This window comes from Eumetopias jubatus, unplaced genomic scaffold, assembly GCF_037043125.1.
Source record: "Eumetopias jubatus isolate StellerSeaLion01/CBP00866 unplaced genomic scaffold, mEumJub1_p1.0 scaffold_5, whole genome shotgun sequence".
Classification (NCBI taxonomy): domain Eukaryota; kingdom Metazoa; phylum Chordata; class Mammalia; order Carnivora; family Otariidae; genus Eumetopias; species Eumetopias jubatus.
Window position 1 is genome coordinate 124,571,589 of NW_028274811.1, and position 18,516 is coordinate 124,590,104.

The 18,516-nt window shown below is 38.2% G+C and overlaps 1 protein-coding gene across 3 annotated transcripts in view; it reads right to left on the reverse strand.

The window, feature by feature from the left end:
• Positions 1 to 3,617: 3,617 nt before the first annotated feature.
• Positions 3,618 to 18,516, reverse strand: part of WDR70 (WD repeat domain 70) — a 290,485-nt gene continuing 275,586 nt past the window's right edge. For all 3 annotated transcript variants that reach the window (XM_028098034.2, XM_088023519.1, XM_088023520.1), the window contains one exon: positions 3,618 to 3,746. In XM_028098034.2, the coding sequence (XP_027953835.1) occupies positions 3,659 to 3,746 (88 nt within the window). In that variant the 3' untranslated portion in view covers positions 3,618 to 3,658. The remainder of the gene's footprint in view (positions 3,747 to 18,516) is intronic.

An 18,516-nucleotide genomic window follows, 5' to 3' on the forward strand; every position in this document is an offset into this window, starting at 1 on the left:
GATGAAAGAGCTGCTAGCAACACCCAATAACCCAGAATTTTAATTAATGCTGTGGATCCTCCCTACGGAAAGATGCTCATGATCATAAGCAAAGTGCACTGCATACTTTGGGGCATTCACAGACACCCTGCTTAGGTTAAGAACCCCCAAGCTAGAGATATCTCAGATCTTTGGTGATTCAGGATAGGAGGGGAGTGCCTGAGGATGTCATGATGGCTTAGGGCTTTTAGGCCATGCCAGCTACAACACAGGCAACTGTTTACAATCCTGTTTCCTCCTTGAGCCATCACAATAGTCAATAAACCCCAACAGAGAAAAGCCAAGCAGCCCAGATATAGCCCGAGCTTCTGTATTAATGATCTTCCTTCCCACTGGTGAGGCAGAAACACCTTTTCACACCTCATTCTCTTTCCATCCTTTCCTTACCCTTCCCTGTTTCTCTCTTTCCCTCTGCCAAATATTTAATTGTTAACCCTTTCTTGGGGCTAAGGGCTAGGAATACAAATGTGAATAAAATATGGCTCCTTTTACACATTAAACAAATTCATTGAACATTCACAGAACCCAGTGTGCTTTAGTTTTTACACCCTACATTCCAGTGGCAGAAACACACTCAAGCCCACAAGCCACACACACATACACTTACAATGAACATATAAGGCCATAGCATAGAGGTATGTAAGCAACCACAGGCGCAGAGGAGGGAGCAACTAACTGTCTGCCAGGGTGGGTCACGGAAGGCTGCTCAGGAAAGGTGACATTGATCCTCATATTCATTTTTTTTAAAGATTTTATTTATTTGAGAGAGAGAGAGTGAAAGAGAGAGAACATGAGCAGGGGGAATAGGAGAGGGGGAAGCAGACTCCCCGCTGAGCAGAGAGCCTGATGCTGGACTTGATCCCAAGAGTCTGGGATCACGACCTGAGCTGAAGGCAGACACTTAACTGACAGAGCCACCCAGGCGCCCCGGATCCTCATATTCAAAAACAAATAGGCAGACAAGGAAAGAAGTAGGGACAGTATGTGCAAAGGCACTGAGGTGCAAAGCACATGGTACTTCCCAGGTTCAGAGTGCTGGAACTGAGATGCATGTGCAAGATCAGCAGGAGTTAAAGCTGGAAAGATGGGGAGAGGCCAAATGTGGGCATCCTAAGCACCACACAAATGGGTTCAAACTACTGACACAGACACTCCGGAAGGCTCTACACAGAGGGATGAAATGATGGGTTTTAGTTTTAGAAAGCTAAGTCTGTTGGCAGAATAAAAGATGGATTTGATGAAGACCAAATGAAAAACAGGGAGATTAGTTGGGAGGGAGGCTCCTGGGAGGTCCTGGTGAGGGATAAAAGGGACTAAATTCTAGCAGGGGCAGCAGGGAAAGAGGTGAAGGTCAAATAGAAGATGGTCAGCAGATGGCATGGATGGAAACTGGCAAATGTTTACATGAGGTGGGGGGGGTAAGGGAGGAGTCATTATTATGACTTCCAGGTCCCTTATTTGAGCAAATAGAAACGCAGTTGACCGAGATAAGGAACGTAACTTTGTATGGGGTAAAATAAGGAGGCCCGAAGGGCGTGGGGAGTGTGAGGGTCTGGGGAATACCAACTGGAGATTCTACCCTGGTGATGGGACTACAGGTCCAATGTGCACCCACTATTCGTCCAGTCCTGGTTCTGAGGTCCTTTTTCACCAAAATTGATACGGAAATCCTATGTGTCTTTTGCCAATCTTGTGTGGAAAAATAATTTTGTATCAAATTCTCAAGTGAGATAGATCATCTCAAGCCTGAAAAGGGCCACTTGTGTTGTGGGTAACAATGAGAAAATCACCTTCGTGCTAAATCTGTCTTTCTCTTCCCTTCTATCCTAGCAGGTTCCGCCAAGACCACTATGATCAAGTTTTTATTCCTCCCTCCAACCCTCCACAACAACTTTTGGCTGTGCAAGACGAATACTTCCATATGGTGCAATGTTTATGTTAAGACAGGAAAAAAGTAAGAGATGCTTTCAGTAAATTTTATCCAAGAAACCGTAAATTTACAAATCCTAAGCACTTGGAACAAAATATTGGTCTGTAATTGATTTTGAATGAAGTATACTTCAACAGGAATAGGAAACTTGGGGCAGTTTGTTAATTACTGATGCTTAGAAATCTTGGGTGTCTTCGTACAGGCCTTCCTAACTATAATCTGAGATAGATTGACTTCTTGAATCTCTTTTGTCTGTAAAATGGGTATAGCAATTTTACCTACTCATGGGGCTTTTGTGAAGATTAAATGAGCTATTGCAGGTAAAGAACTCAGAATAGAAGCCATCAGAAACTAGGCACATAGCAAAAGTTAGTTCTTATTAGCTTATAGGTAATGAGGGAAGGGGAACAGAATGAAGATGGGGGTGGAAGAGGAAAAGAACAGAGAGTAGATGACAAGAATGAAGGATTTTAGGATTTATTTATAGAGGAATGCCCACTGCCACCCACCCCAGAACTGCAGGGGCAGGAAGGCTGTGTACCTGTGATCTTGGTAAAAAAGATTTTTTTGGGAGGGGGTGGGTATGTGAGGACTGCAACTTTCCAACACACATTTTGGGTCATCATTCATTTTTAGAATTATTTAATTCACCAGGACAAATGAGAGCAGGAGGGAAAAAGGCAAGAGGATTAAAAATTCCTGAATTTTCTAGTGGGGACTATTTGACATGCAATATTATTACCCGAGGTCTGTGTGAAAGCAGTCCACAGAATTTTATTTCTATTGACTCATTACTACTTTGGGCAAACTGCCAACTTTTGTTTTAGTTTTCTAGTCACAAAAGCACAAGGGTCTTTTAGAATGATGTTTTAATGTCTTCTAATTATAGGTACAAAGCATTTCCATATTTTTCCAATTTAACAGTGATAAAAATCAGGCAAAGTAGATATCATTAGCTCTATTTTAAAATAGGAAATGGTGTATATTTATCACATGCCAGGTACTACACCAAACGCTATCCAAGGAGTATCTCATCTAATCCTGTAACAAACCTATGAGGGTGGTGCTATCATCATCTGAGGCTAGAAGACAGAAGTTTAGTAACTCCCAAGGTGACCGAGACAGTAAAGAGCAGAGCCAAGGTTTGAATCCACATGGGTCTGACTTCAAATCCTGCTTCCTAAATCCTAAACACTGTATTCTGCTCTTTAAGGATAATCAGATACATGTTCTTTCCTAGTACGGCAATGCTTTTAGCCTGAACTCAGACTAATTATTTATAATCATGTAAACAACTATTGTGAAATTATACAGAAATATGAAACTTTTGATGTCTATTTCCATATTACGCTCCTAGAATTGCTCAAGACACATGTCCATTTCAATGTACATTTCCCTCCCTCAACATTGTAAGACTCTGTACAAGACCAATAATTGTTGAATAAAGTTCCTAAACTACTTGGTAATAGGCTAAGAATCTGTTTCTTATTTATTTATAATACAGATTCATAGTTGTAGTTAAGAAAATATAAGCACAATTTTAGTGAAGGGTAGCTACCAATCTTTTGAAAGGTTCAATAATGCAAACTACAAAGCTGTTCATAAAAATGTATTTTTTATTTCATTAAAAAAAAAAAAAACTGTCCAACATCACTTCCCCTCATGCAAACAGCTCTCATGTGAGAGTCTTCAAATTTTACGCTTTTTCCATTCTGGCTCATTCTTTGCTTCCTCATCATCAGATTCAACTTGGGCAAACATGGTTTTGGGTTGAGTCCTAAAAGAAAGTTAATGAAAAGAGGAAAAATTTAGTCAGCAAGTGTTTATTAGATATTAGACTTTGCTACTTTTATCAAGTGGAAGCACATCTGGGAATCAACTACATCTCAATTATTAAATATCAATCATTAAACTTCTGGCAAAGAAAAGGATAACAGAAATTTGATTTTGTTCATCAAAAGAGCCAAAGATTCTCTTACAGATTTCCTTCTGTGGCAGACTATGTATGCTGTCCTTTTCTTAAATAAAATGAAAATACATCAAATTCGGTAAAATCTTGTATATTCATAACCACCCTCTATTCAAACTCAGGATAACTGGGACTGTTTGGGAGTTCAAGTTATGGTCACCACACAAGAACACACATGATCTTTATTCACAGCTCTCTGCATTGTTCCTAGACAATAAAGTAGTCCAAATACATGTGATTATGATGCACAGGAACAGGAGAATTTGAGATAATCGCTTTCTTATTTAATGAGTCTAAAATAACAGATAACATATAGAGTAACTTGAGCGCTGCCAGCAAAAATAAAACAACAGAGCAAACAGATGGGACATTCTCTCCACCCCAAAACCCAGTTCAGTGCATGGAAATGTCAAGCATTTTAGGATATGTCACTGACTACCATTGTTGTAATATTGGCACACGGTGCCTCAAAAGCAATCTTTGCGTTAGGATGTTCTGGGCTTTGTAAACATACCTGGTTCAATGACTTTCCTTTTTACACCATTCACACAGAAAATAATTTCAAGAATATGTGAAATGGTTATAATTTATGCTCCTTTTGGTTATGCTACTGCTGATTCCCTTTTAAAAACAGCTCTATCACATTACGAGGAAATATTTCTTGAAAGCTTTCTTATTTTTTTGGTTTCAGGAGAATTCAGTGATTCATCACTTACATATAACACCCAGTGCTCATCACAAGTGCCCTCCTTAATGCCCATCCCCCATTTAGCCCATCCCCCTACCCCCCTCCATTAACCCTCAGCGATAGTTCTCTATCACTAAGAGTCTCTTATGGTTTGCCCTCTCCTTTTTTTCCCCTTTCTCATAGGTTCATCTGTTTTGTGTCTTAAATTCCACATATGAGTGAAATCATATGGTATCTGTCTTTCTCTAACTGACTTAGGTCACTTAGCGTAATACTCTCTAGCTCCATCCACGTCATTGCAAATGGCAAGATTTCATTCTTTCTGATGGCTGAGTAATATTCCATTATATATATATATATATATATACACACCACATCTTTATCCATTCATCAGTCGATGGACATTTGGGCTCTTTCCATAGTTTGGCTATTATTGATAATGCTGTTATGAGCATCAGGGTGCATGTGTCCCTTCGAATCTGTATTTTTGTATCCTTTGGGTAAATACCTAGTAGTGCAATTGCTGGATTGTAGGGTAGTTCTGTTTTTAACTTTTTTGAGGAACCTCCTCCATTACTGTTTTCCAGAGTGGCTGCACACATTACAAGGAAATATTAAAACCCCTATATCTAAAGATATATTTTAACTCACATCTTCATCTTGAATTCAATTCATTATATCAAGGTAATTCCAGAATGTTAAAATAATGACAACAACCATTCCTTTTCTTTGACAAGTGAAAACAGGGTTAAAACTTTATGTTACTTGTTGCTGTCTCTTTATTATCCTGGGAAGAAGTATAAACCACCCACATTCACCCTGATGGTGCTCTGATGCAAGCCATGTACTGGAATTCCTCATGCATAGGTTAGTCAAAACTCCTGTCTCTCTAGTGACCCACACACCTACCTGCAGCCCAAGGTGTCCCCATACACAATCCAGTCAGTTGAAATTCTTGTCACTTCAAGACACTGTTATGACATCTACAAACAGGTCACAGCTCTAACATTTCCAAACGCAGCTGCAGATTTTCATAGGTCATGAGTTGCTGAGTTACTAGAAAGCAGCCCCGCCCCTCTTCCCCCGACCCCAGCTCTCTAACATGCAACAGTAGGGCAACTGGTGCTCATTACATATTTCATCTTCTGGCAAATACGTGGACCGCTGAGATACGGACAAACCAATATGGGAACAATTTGGTTTAAAAATCCTATGAATTAGATGTTTAATTTCTAAAGAGAAAAAAATAACATGGTCTTGTTACCATATCTGGCAATGCATCATAAGACACCAGCTCAAACTGGGGATCACTACATCAAAAAAAAACAAAAACAAAAACAAAAACAAAAAACAAAACTAATGATGTATTATATGGTGACTAACATAACATAATAAAATTAAATTAAAAAAAAAAAAAGACACCAGTTCATCAATGTTAGTTGCAATGAGACGTAAGTACTAAGAAATTTTAATGTTACTTTTTTGGATATAAAAAAAGAAATTAAATGACAGATCACAGGAAGAACAGAACCTAGAGCTTAAAAAGGCTATTTCATTTAAGTAATTGCTCTCATATTCTACCTACTTCCCAAAAGTATTTTTTGCAAGTTGGTGGCTAACTGGAAGGGCTCAGAATGAATGGAACTATTTCACAGAGGGGAGAAAGGGAGTAATGATTGTGAGGAGGCATGGGGAATGTTTTGGGGGGATGGAAATGTTCCATAATCTTGACTGAAGTGATTACATAGGTGTATACATTTGTCAAGACTTGAAATGGGTGCATTTTGCATTTTATTATACATAAATTATACCTCAATAAAATGGACTTATAAAGAAAATCAAAATGAGTAAGTAGAAGGGTAGACATAATAATACAACATTCAATTTCCTAGTAGCCAAGGCAAAGACAAAGGAAATGTATTAGTTTTCAAAGGAGATACCTTTTCCCCCAGCCCTAAACTCAGAAAAATTCACTGAGTAAACTTTTACATCAGGATCACTTAGACCGTCAGGCTGAATTACCAGATCACAACAGTTTCCTTTGTCCTCTCCAGGTATCTTAACTTAGGGGATATGATTGTTTGGAAGGTAGAATGGTCTCTTTGAGGAACTCCACAAAATTTAGTATTTTAAATTTCAGTTTTTGAACTAATAACAATGTTGCCAGCAAAATAGCCATATTTATATATATGCAACATGAAATCATGACATTTAGCTTTCAAACAGCCAGGCTCTCCTTCCCCCAAGGAGAAGCTAGTGTCCAAATTTTCCCAGCAGTGCTTGTTTACCACTTTGTCTTTCATTTTATTGGCCAGGGAGGAAATACCTGAGTGTAAGAAGTAGGCTCCTTTCAAAAAATGGTGCTGGCAAAATTGTACCAAAAGCAATAAATAAAACTGGACCCTTACCTTATACCATATGCAAAAATTAACTCAAAATGGATCAAAGACCTAAACCTAGAGCAAAAACTATAAAATACCATGGAAAAGCTTTATGACATTGGATATGGCAATGATTTCTTTGATAGGACACCAAAAGCATAAGCACAAAAGAAACCCAGGTAAATTGAACTACATCAAATTTAAAACCTGTGTATCAGTGGATACAATCAACAGACTGAAAAGGCAACCTATGAAAAGGGAGAAAATATTTGCTAATCATCTATTTTGTAAGGGATTAATACCTAGAATATATAAAGAAGTCCTACAACTCAACAATAACAACAAAAACAACAATAAAAAAACCCAAACAACCAGTTAAAAACACTTTTAAGGCAAAGGGCTTCAATAGATATTTCTCCAAAGAAGACAGCAAAAGACTAACAAGCACATAAAAAGATGTTCAACATTGGTAAGCATTAAGGAAATGCAGATCAAAACCACAATGAGATAACACCTCACACCCACCAGGATGGCTACTATCAAACAAAAACAAACAAACAAAACCCAACAAAATAACAAGTATTGACAAGGATGTGGAGAAACTGAACCCTTGAGCAGTGATGGTAGGAATGTAAAATGGTGCAGCCTCTATGGAAAACAACACAGTAGTTCCTCAAAAAGTTAAAAATAAAATTACCATGTGACCTAGCAATTCCACTTCAGGAAATATGCCCAAAAGAATCAAAAGTGGGGTCTTAAAAGAAATATTTGTACACCCATGTTCAATGCAACATTACTCAGAATAGTCAGAAGGTAGAAGCAACCTAAGTATCGTGGATAGAAGAACAGATAAAATGTGGTGATACGTACAACGAAGTTTTATTCTGCCTTAAAAAGGAAAGAAATTCTGGCCAATGCTACATAGATGAACCTTAAGGACATTATGCTAAGTGAAATAGGCCAGTCACAAGAAGACATATATTGTGTCATTCCACTTATATGCGGTACCAAGAGAGTCATACCCATGAGACAGAAAGCAGAATGGTGGTTGCCAGGGACTAGACAGAGGAGGAAAGGAAGAGCTCTTGTTTAGTGAGTATAGAGTTTTAGTTTGGCAAGATGAGAAGAGTTCTGAAGATTGGCTGCACAACAAAGTGAATGTACTTAACAGGACTGAAATGTACACTTAAAAATGGTTAAGAGGGTAAATTTTAGGTTATGTATATTTTACCAACATTAAAAAAAAATTTTTTTATTAAAAAAAGAAGAACCAGACTCTTGGACTTGGGAATAAGGAATAATGAACCTGCTACTAGAGTAAATAGGAGGCACCCTGGAGAAGGCCTTAACCTCCAATCTGGGGCCCTGCCTAGAGCAGCGCTTCTCAAACCATCTGTGGTGCAAGGCCAGGCTTTGTTTTCTAATTTCCAATTCCTTGCAGACAAATACTATATTTCTAGAAAAATTAAAAGACTGCAAAGTGCAAAGCCAAATTTTAATTAGATTCCAAAAATGTATCAAATTGCTCTACAATTTCCTGCATGCTTACTCTCAGTTCCTACACTTCCCTCATGAGCACCAGTTGGTAGAGCGCACTGAGCAGCACCTGTGGGAACACCTTCCCTCCCAGCTGGGAAAAGAAGGCAGTAAAGCAGGGCTCTGAAACCAGGCTGTGGAGTAAAGTCTGTCTTCTTAACATCAACTTTGACACATGACGAGCTTCCTTTAACTGTAGGAAAGTACTTCTCACCTTGGAAGAAGCCTGCCCTGGATGATGCCACCAAAGACTGGGTGAAAGAATGGGGTTTGAGGCCGTACTCTCACAGGCCCACCCCTGAAAGAGCAGTCTTTAATCCCTGGGAGTGAGGCATGAGCAGGTAAAGGGAGATGTGGCCCACAGAGAGAAGTTTCCCGTGTTCCAATCCATCCTGCCCCCAATACCAATGTTCTCACAGCACCATCCAGAACCTTCATAAGAGCTATATGTGGTTTGCTGAATAAAGACCAGTTTCCTCCAAAAAGAGCATTTGACTTGCGCACACTGAACACCTCCGTCTAGTCTAGAGAATGCCAGCATTTTACAGAAGCAAAGTGAGAGAATTACAGCTTTAAATCTTGCAGCTATTCTTTCTTTTCAGCACCTGTTGTTTTTAAATTTATTTCCAGCAGTTATTCTTTTGAAACAATTTGGAAACTCATATATGAGAAAGACCCCTCCAAAAAAATTAAATTCAGATTATCTGGGGCATTTAAAATGGATTTCTGCAGTCACTACTTTTTAAGACAATGAGAAACAGAGATGATTAGGCAGAGTTAGGAATAGAACCAAAAGATTTCTTCCCTGGGGGATGGCCTAATTTGCCCTTGACATAGATAACTACTATAAAAATAAATCAACAATGCCAAGCAGGAGTAAAATGACACATGCAAAAAAAAAAGCTAATGGATTTGAAAACACTTAAAAGTTGGTCCAGAAGTCCCCGCTTTTAAAACCAATAGGAAACCAACAAATAAACAACAACAAAATACTCCAAGTCTCTACTGACATTGCCACCGGCCACAAAAGTGGATTCCTTTCTGGGCTGCTTGAAGAAACAGAATTTGCACACTGATTTTAACACAGACTTTGTTGGGTGCTTCCATAAGGAAGAGAAAAACAAACCAAACCAAATGGGCACTGAACACATGGAAATAACTGAACTTAGGAAATAACACATATAAATAAAAATGAGCAAGAGATATATTTCACCACCTTGAGAAAGTATTTCCTTTTCTGACCCACTCCCGTCTTCTATTTAATCAGTTCCTCCAGGATTCTATACCTGCTTTTTCAAGTGACAGGAAGTTGCCAACTCAAACTTCCAGCCTCATGGAAGATTTATGTCAGTTGCCCAAAACAAAAGCCTTTAAAGAGACTGACATGAAGGAAAACGAGGTAAGGGGAACATTCCATTCAGCCAAGGGTATAATCACTGCGGTTGCTCAACAGGTCAGTAGGGACACGGTAAACCTCACTGAGGACTAACAGAGTAACCCACCTTATTGAAATCAGCTTTATCCATACTATCTAATTTACTGGTTTATGGCCCACACTAACCCATTTTTCTAAGTGTTAACTGAAAACTTAAACTTACAGAAGGCTGGTTGTGAAACTTGTTTTCCAGTTTGATTAACTCACTTGGTGAATAGTAAACATTTTTCACTTGACTATATATGTCAACTTGTTTACTAGAATTACCAAGAAAAGAACAGATTACATATCAACATGGTTATTGTTATGAACCATTATAATCAGAGAAGAGCCAAAAGGTTTTTTGTTTCATTTTGTTTTAGCTTCAGTAAACTCTGCATTTGCTAATAGTTAATATTTCATGAAGCGAAGATAAAAGTTTAAGCAAACGTCTTTCTCAAATCTATCAATTCTGTTTAGATGATACTACATGCTGAATAATTTTCCCCTTGGGACATTTTTTAAACTGAATTCTCAGACGTATTTGTACAAAGCGAGTCTTTCCCAGCAACTGTGCGTTAATGGAAAAATGTCAGAAGTCCAACAAAAACTGAGTCCCACCTTCAGTGTTTCCATCCAGAGGAATTTTATGTAGAAAAGTCAGTAATGAATAAAGATTCCCCTGTAATATTGTATGAGGACATTTCTGGGGTGCACTGTTTGTGCGAAAGATTCAAACTGTCAGCAGGGCTGTCTTCTCTCTTCTGACTAAGCTCTAACCTAGGCCCTCTACACTCCCTTTTTAGTGCTCAGGCCACAGAAGAATCTCAGAATGTTTTCAGCTGCAGTGGAAAGTGCACAGGTCACAATCTTTTTAATTATGGATATTCTTCTGATATGATATGATTCATTCAAAAAGCATAAAGCCAGTTCCAGGGTCACAGAATGAGTGAGGAGAAATCACTTGTAATATTCAATCATCAGTATGTGAGTATAAACCACAAGCTTTTTTGGCTCAGGGCCCATTGTTTATTATGAAGGAAAACCTCAAAGCCAAAGTCAATTATAGCCATGACTTGACAATCTGACACACTTGTTAACCCTGTTAGAATGAATGTGGTCCAGATGAACTGTGACCCAGTCGTCACAATTGCAGAATTATTAAGATTAAATAAAGGGCTTGACCAAAAGATTCCACTTGAAATGGGCCCTTCTTTCTGGTGAAGAACTAATCAAAGATAATTTTTTTTTTTAAATATTAGGGATGAATAGGAAGATGAGACACAACATGATGTTTCTAGATAATGTTCTGTTTTCTTCAAAAAATGAACACATAATATTTTGGAAAACAGATAAACATATCTCGGACTCATTAAAGTGGGCACACTAACTCATAATGCCGGGTGTGTGAGTTCAAAGCCTGGGTGAGGGTAGAAAAAGGGACAAACATGAAACCTGTGGAAATGGGAAACAAAAAGAGTAAAGAGCAGAAAAGGAAAACAAAAAGAACCCTCTAAAATCACACCATTACCTGCCTTATCACCAAACGGTTAAACAAGTTAGAAGGATAAAATCTTTGGAGAGTACACAGGCCTGCAGCCGCCCAGCCACACAACCGGGTGTTCCCGTGACCGTGGCCCCGCTCTCTCCACACATTCACTCACCGGAAACAGCCTCCGGCCATGTCAGCGAAGCGCATGGCGGAACGACACCCCGGAACTTCTGATTCTTAGTCTAGCATTCGGCTCTGCCATGCTGGCTCACACGGTAGTCTTTTCAGCTTCACTAGTACTTAAATTTTTTAAAAAACTGCCACCAGCTGCTCTGTGATGATAAGCAGTACACTATAGTCGTCAAGAGCAGAAGCTTGACTCCGAAGCCAGACTGCCTGCATTCAAATCCCAATTCTGCCGCCTGCTACCTGCGTGGCTTTGGTCAAGTTATAAGCCTCAACTTCCTCATCTGTAAAATGGGGACAATAATACTGCTTCCTTCACAGGGCTGTTGTGAAGATTAAATGAATAATATATATAAAGTTCTTAAACAAGGCTGACACAGTGTAAGTATAATAAAAGTGTCATTATTATTATTATTATTATACCCTTTGCTTTGGCTATCACGTATTCCTCACTTCATATAAAAAGTATGTTTTCAAAAAGTTTTATGTAGAATAATACATTTGGTAAAATAATTTCTATATTAAATACAACACAGCACCTTTCTATTTAAAAAAAAAAATACCGGGGGAAATTATTTGTTATATAAATAATCTGTTTCTTCAGCATAATCTATTCTGTACATTTTAATTTTCTAGGGGTAAATCATTTGTGGTTTATTTGTGGTTTATTTATTAGTGCACAAAATAATCACCTGGGAAACTTTTTTTTTTTATTTGACAGAGAGAACACAAGCAGAGGAGAGAGAGGGAGAAGCAGGCTCCCTGCTGAGGAAGGAGCTGGATGTGGGACTCGATCCCAGGACCCTGGGATCATGACCCAGGCCAAAGGCAGCTGCTTACCCGACTGAGCCACCCAGGCGTCCCGCACCTGGGAAAGTTCTTAAGTTGCAGATTTCCAGCTCCAAGCTCACAGAATCTGAGTTGGTCTGAGGTGCAGTCTAGAAATCTGCATTTTTAACCCCCTACTTCCACCCTGGACTCCGACAGGAGGCAGTCCACAAAACCACTCTGAGAAACACTGGCCTCTACACAGGAACATGGTGGACAGGGACGATCAGTCACCTAACTATAACTCAGGGGAAAAGTTAACACGTTCCTCTGTGGATTTATGTCTCTTCTTGGCAAAAATAATATACAAACCTTTACTCACTCAAGCAATGACCTCTTTAAATACTGCCTACTAATTCAACATGACTTTAAATGGATCCTTTATAGATGGGAATGATATTTTAATACACACACATATATCCAAGCATCCTGTACCTGACAAGACACGCACACTGAAAACTAAATCGATGGAACCAGCAATAATGGCAGCTTATCTGGCAAGAAAAGTGACCATGGCTGACAGAGCTGTCAGGCTGGCAGGCTGCTGGCCAGGGGCCAGGCTCCCACACACGTCCATCTCTGTCTGATGTGTAAGCTAATAGCATTCTGGATCTATATCCTGCCCACTCTCCAGCCAGCTCCTCTTCCCTCCCTCCACAGCCACTTCTTTTAACAAGAAACTGTAATTGAATCTGACCATGTGTGGCTGAACAAGAGGCCTCTGTGATCCTGCTGTGTTTTAAAACTTCCATGGCTGTTACACTGCTAGTGCCAGGAATGAAACTCGAGTCCTCAATCGGCACAGGTGAAGTGTTTAAAGACTCTTCGTTAGCATCACTGGAGAACAAAGGTGAGTATATGTCATGTGCAAGCAGGGAGATTTATGTAATGTTTAATTGGGCTTTTCTGTGAGAAAGTGAGATACAGTAAATCTTCATTTCATCACTGACACAAGTCAATTGCAGTGAAGAAAAACAACCAGACACACATTCTCAATTACAGTGACCTTTACGAAAACATCCTTTTAAATATTAGCTTCCCTTCGAAGACTTTGCCACTTGGCAGTAAACAGTATACTCTAGCAGGTGAACGCAGGAGAAATAGCACTGCAATCCTGGCTAACAAATCACATGCCACAGCTAGTGCCATGAACTTAGTTAGTATGCAATAAATGGAAGGTGACAAAGTTGGGTGGAAGGAAGGAGATGGGAGGAAAAAGCAGCAGCAAGGCATATATTCACAGAGAGCGCAGTCCTCTGAAAAGCTCACTGGATGAGGGACAGAGAGAGCGGAAGTACAGTGCTAGCCGCACTCACTGTCGACCGCAAGCTTCAGTCTCCTCACATGCAGGGTAAAAGACATGACATTACCTGTTCTCCCCATTTGGCAGAGCTGATACTTAAGCTAGCACATTATTCAACTGTAAATATAACTAAATTACCTATAATGCAGGAAAATACCTTTTGTTAATGCTCACCAACAAAAAAAGAACTTCCACTTCAAGTAATCCTATTTAAAGAAAGCTGAAAATCTGGATGAATGAATCCCCAGGAAATATTAATTACTGAGCAGACTCAGAAGAGTTGGAAAATCCAAATTATTTACCATGAGGGGATGGAAAACAGAGAAATTAAGAAATCACTATTTACCCTGTCCTCCACAAAAGCACCAGGTTTTGACTGTTTCACGGGTGAATTCTATCAAATCTTTACAAAGTAGATAGATTAAATGGTATTCAAAACAGTTTGAGAGTATATATAGAAAAGCATATAAAATTTTTCTGAAGCCAGTCTGACACAGGACAAAGAATAAACCATAACTATGTGAGGGTCATACCAAAGATGTGAGGATAATTCAATATGAGGAAATCCAATAATATACTTCATCATATTCATTGATCAAAGTAGAAAAGTCATATGATCACTTTCACAGAAATACAATAAATGAATCCAATAAAATTCAGCATCTATTTCAGATGAACATGCCTCTGGTCTTTGTATGGTGTTTATTTGCATGGGATGCTCTTCCCTTGGATATCAACATGGCTCACTCCTTCATTTCATTCAAGTCAAAAATCACAAAGCAGAGGTTTTACCCCGATCATCTTATCTAAAAAATAGTAACCTTTTCTTCCCCCAGTTACTCTACATCCACTCATCCCTATTTTAGTTTTATTCTTTGCACTAGCTATCATCTAAAATTTAGGGACTTATTTATTGCCTGTCTCTGCCAACTTGAATATAATCTCCCTAAAAACTACTATATCCCCATAACCTAGAACGGTACCTGACCTATAGTAGGTGTTCAATAAATTGTTATTGAAAAAATAGGAGAGAAAGATATGGATTCATCCTTAACATCTTGTATGTATGAGTTTTCAAAAATCATGCTTTATGGAGAAATATCATTGAATTGAACAACATGAAATTGCCGATATTTGACTTTTTTTCACCTACGAAAAGGGCAATTACCTGATTTAACCTAATGGAGTCACTCCTTTAAAGTTCAAATTAAGAAAAAGATGTCTGCTATCATGAAATTATTTAATATTGTTCTGGCAGTGTTAGCCAATACAACTAGATAAGACAACTAGTACAAAAACTGGGCAACATCTATTCATGATAAAAACTCTCAACAAAGTGGGGTTAGAGGGAACATACCTCAGCATTTTAATGTCCATATATGAAAAACCCACAGCTAACATCACATTCAGTGGTGAAAACTGAGAGCTTTCTCTCTAAGATCAGGAATAAGACAAGGATGTCCAGTCTTGCCACTTTTATTCAACACAGTACTAGAAGTCCTAGAGATAATTAAGTCAAGAAAAAGAAATGAGGCATCCATAATGGCAAAGAAGTTAAACCATCACCATTGGCAGATGACATGATACTATACATAAAAAAATCCTAAAGACCCCAACAAAAAACTACTAGAAGTAATAAATGAATTCAGTAAAGTTGTAGTATACAAAATTAATACCCAGAAATCAGTAGTGTTTCTACACACTAATAATAAAGTAGCAGAAAGAGAAATTAAGAAAACAATACCACTTATGATTGCACCAAAAAGAATACTTAGAAATAAGCTTTACCAAAGAGGTAGAAGACTGTACTCCAAAAACTTAAAGAAACTGAAGACACAAACAAATGGGAAGATATTCCATGCTCATGGATTGGAAGAACAAACATTATTAAAAAGTCCATATTATCCAAAGCAATTCAATGCAATCCCTATCAAAATACCAACAACATTTTTCACCAATCTAGATGGAACCACAAAAGACCCCGAATTTCCAAAGCAATCCCAAGAAAAAAGAACAAAACTGGAGGTATCACAATACCAGATTTTAAGACATACCACAAAGCTGTAGTAATCAAAACAATATGTTACTGGCACAAAAAAGACACACAGTTTAATAGAACAGAATAGAGAGCCCAAAAATAAACCCAAACTTTAATGCTTAAACAATCTATGACAAAGGAGGCAAGAATATGCAATGGGGAAAAGACAGTGTCTTCAATAAATGGTGCTAAAAAAAAACTGGACAGTTACATGCAAAAAAGGAACACTGGACCCCTTTCTCACACCATACACACAGAAAACCCTCAAAATGGATTAAAGATCTAAATGTGAGACCTGAAACCACAAAATTTCTAAAAGAGAATACAGGCAGTAATTTCTCTGACATCGGCCGTAACAACATTTTTCTAGATGTGTCTCCTGAGGCAAGGGAAACAAAAACAAAAATAAATGAGTAGAACTACATCAAAATAAAAAGCTTCTGCACAGCAAAGGAAACCATCAACAAAACTAAATGACAACCTACTGAATAGAAGATATTTGCAAATGACATATCCAAGAAAGGGTTAGTATTAAAAGTATATAAAGAACTTACACAATTCAACACCAAATGCCTCCCCCCAACAATCTGATTAAAAAATGGGCAGAGGACCCGAATAGACATTTTTCCAAAGAAGACATACAGATGGCCAACAGACTAATCATCAGGGAAATGCAACTCAAAAACCACAATGAGATATCACCTCACGCTTGTCAGAATGACTAAAATCAAACACACAAGAAACAACAAGTATTGGCATGGATGTAGAGAAAAAGAAAACCTCATACACTATTGGTGGGAATGTAAACTGGTACAGCCACTGTGAAAAACAGTATGGAGGGTCCTCAAAAAATTAAAAATAGAAATGCCATGTGATCCAATAATTCCACTATTGGGTAATTTGCCCAAAGAAAACAAAAACACTAATTTGGAAAGATTATATGCACCCCTATGTTTACTGCAGCATTAATTACAATAGCCAAGATACGGAGCAATCTAAATGTCTATCAATAGAAAAATGAATAAGAAAGATGTGAGATATACATACACACAGTGAAGTATTACACAGCCATTAAAAGGGATAAGTTCATGGCATTTGAGACAACATGATGGACCTGGATGGTATTATGCTAAGTGAACTAAGTTAGTCAGAGAAAGACAAATACTGTAGGATTGCACTCACCAGTGGAATCTAAAAAAACCCAAAAACAACAACAACAAAAAAAACCCTACAATGAATAAACAAATAAAAAACAGAATCAGACCTATAAATACAGAGAACAAATTGATGGTTGCCACAGGGGAAGGGGGTGGGGTTTGGGAAAAATGGGTGAAGGGGAGTGGAAGACATAGGCTTCCAGTTATGGAATGAATATGTCACCAGAATAAAAGGCACAGCATGAGGAATATAGTCAATGATATTGTAACAGTGATGTAAAAGGACTGAGGGGAGCTACACTTGTGGTGAACAGAGTATAATGTATAAACTTGCCAAATCACTAAGTTGCACACCTGAAAGTAATGTAACATTGTTTGTCCTCTAAACTCAAATAAAAAAATTTTTAAATTAAAATAATTAGAAAGGATGAGGTATTATCACTATTTGCATATGATATAATTTTATGCCTGGAAACTACAAGCAAACTGAGTAAATAATTAATTGAAAACAACAGGAAAACAGGGTAAATAGCTGTATATAAAACAACTACGTATATACACAATAATAACACACATATATGTGGCCACACAGCATTTCCATATACACAGGAGTTATAAATTCAGCAGAAGAAAAGATTCCACTTACAATGGCACAGAAAGAGAAAATAACTAGAAACAAAATTAAAAGAAAACGTGAAAGATCTATATAAAGAACACTTAAAAATACTATTGAGAGATAAAGAGATGTGCCTGAATAGAAAGACGTACCCTGCTCTTGGTTTAAAAGAACCAGTATTGTAAAACTCAATCTAAGTTAATATATACATTAACTCAATTCCAATACAAATATCACCAAGAATTTGGGGAGGGGGGTTTACTACATAGCTTCAAGTCATGGAAACCTGCAAAAACAGAAAAGTTTTACTAAGAAGAAGAATGAGAACAGGCAGCCCTAAAACAATGAAAACAGTCTGATACTGCTCCTTGAATAGACCAAATCATAGAGCACAACAGAGAGCCCATAAATGGGTTTAAATTCATATGGAAGTGCAGTGTGTGTAATGATATGATTTCAATTCAATGAGGAAAACTAGATTATCCAATTAAAAAGTGTTACAGCAACTGGTTAACCAAGAGGAAAAAATTAAATTGGAGCTCTACTGTGGTAGCTGAAATATCTACCTCAAATCCCTAGAAGCTGTGAATATGGCCTTATTTTGGAAAAAAAGTCTTTGCAAATGTGACTAAGGATTTTAAGATGAGGAGATAATCCTAGATTATCTTGGGTGGGCCCCAAATGACATCCTGGGTATCCTTGTAAGAGAGAAGAGGAGACCAACAGAAAGCACTAGGCAAAGCGAGGACTGGGAAGAGCCTGGGGCAACGTGACTCGGAGCCAAGCTAGCAGGCAAACTCTGGAAGTCAGCAGAGGCCTGGAACAAATTTCCCCTAGAGCCTCTGTACGGAGTGTGGCTCCCCGTGACACCTTCATTTCAGACTTCTGGACTCTAGAACTGTGAGAGAATTCATTTCTGTTTTTCAGGCCACCATGTTT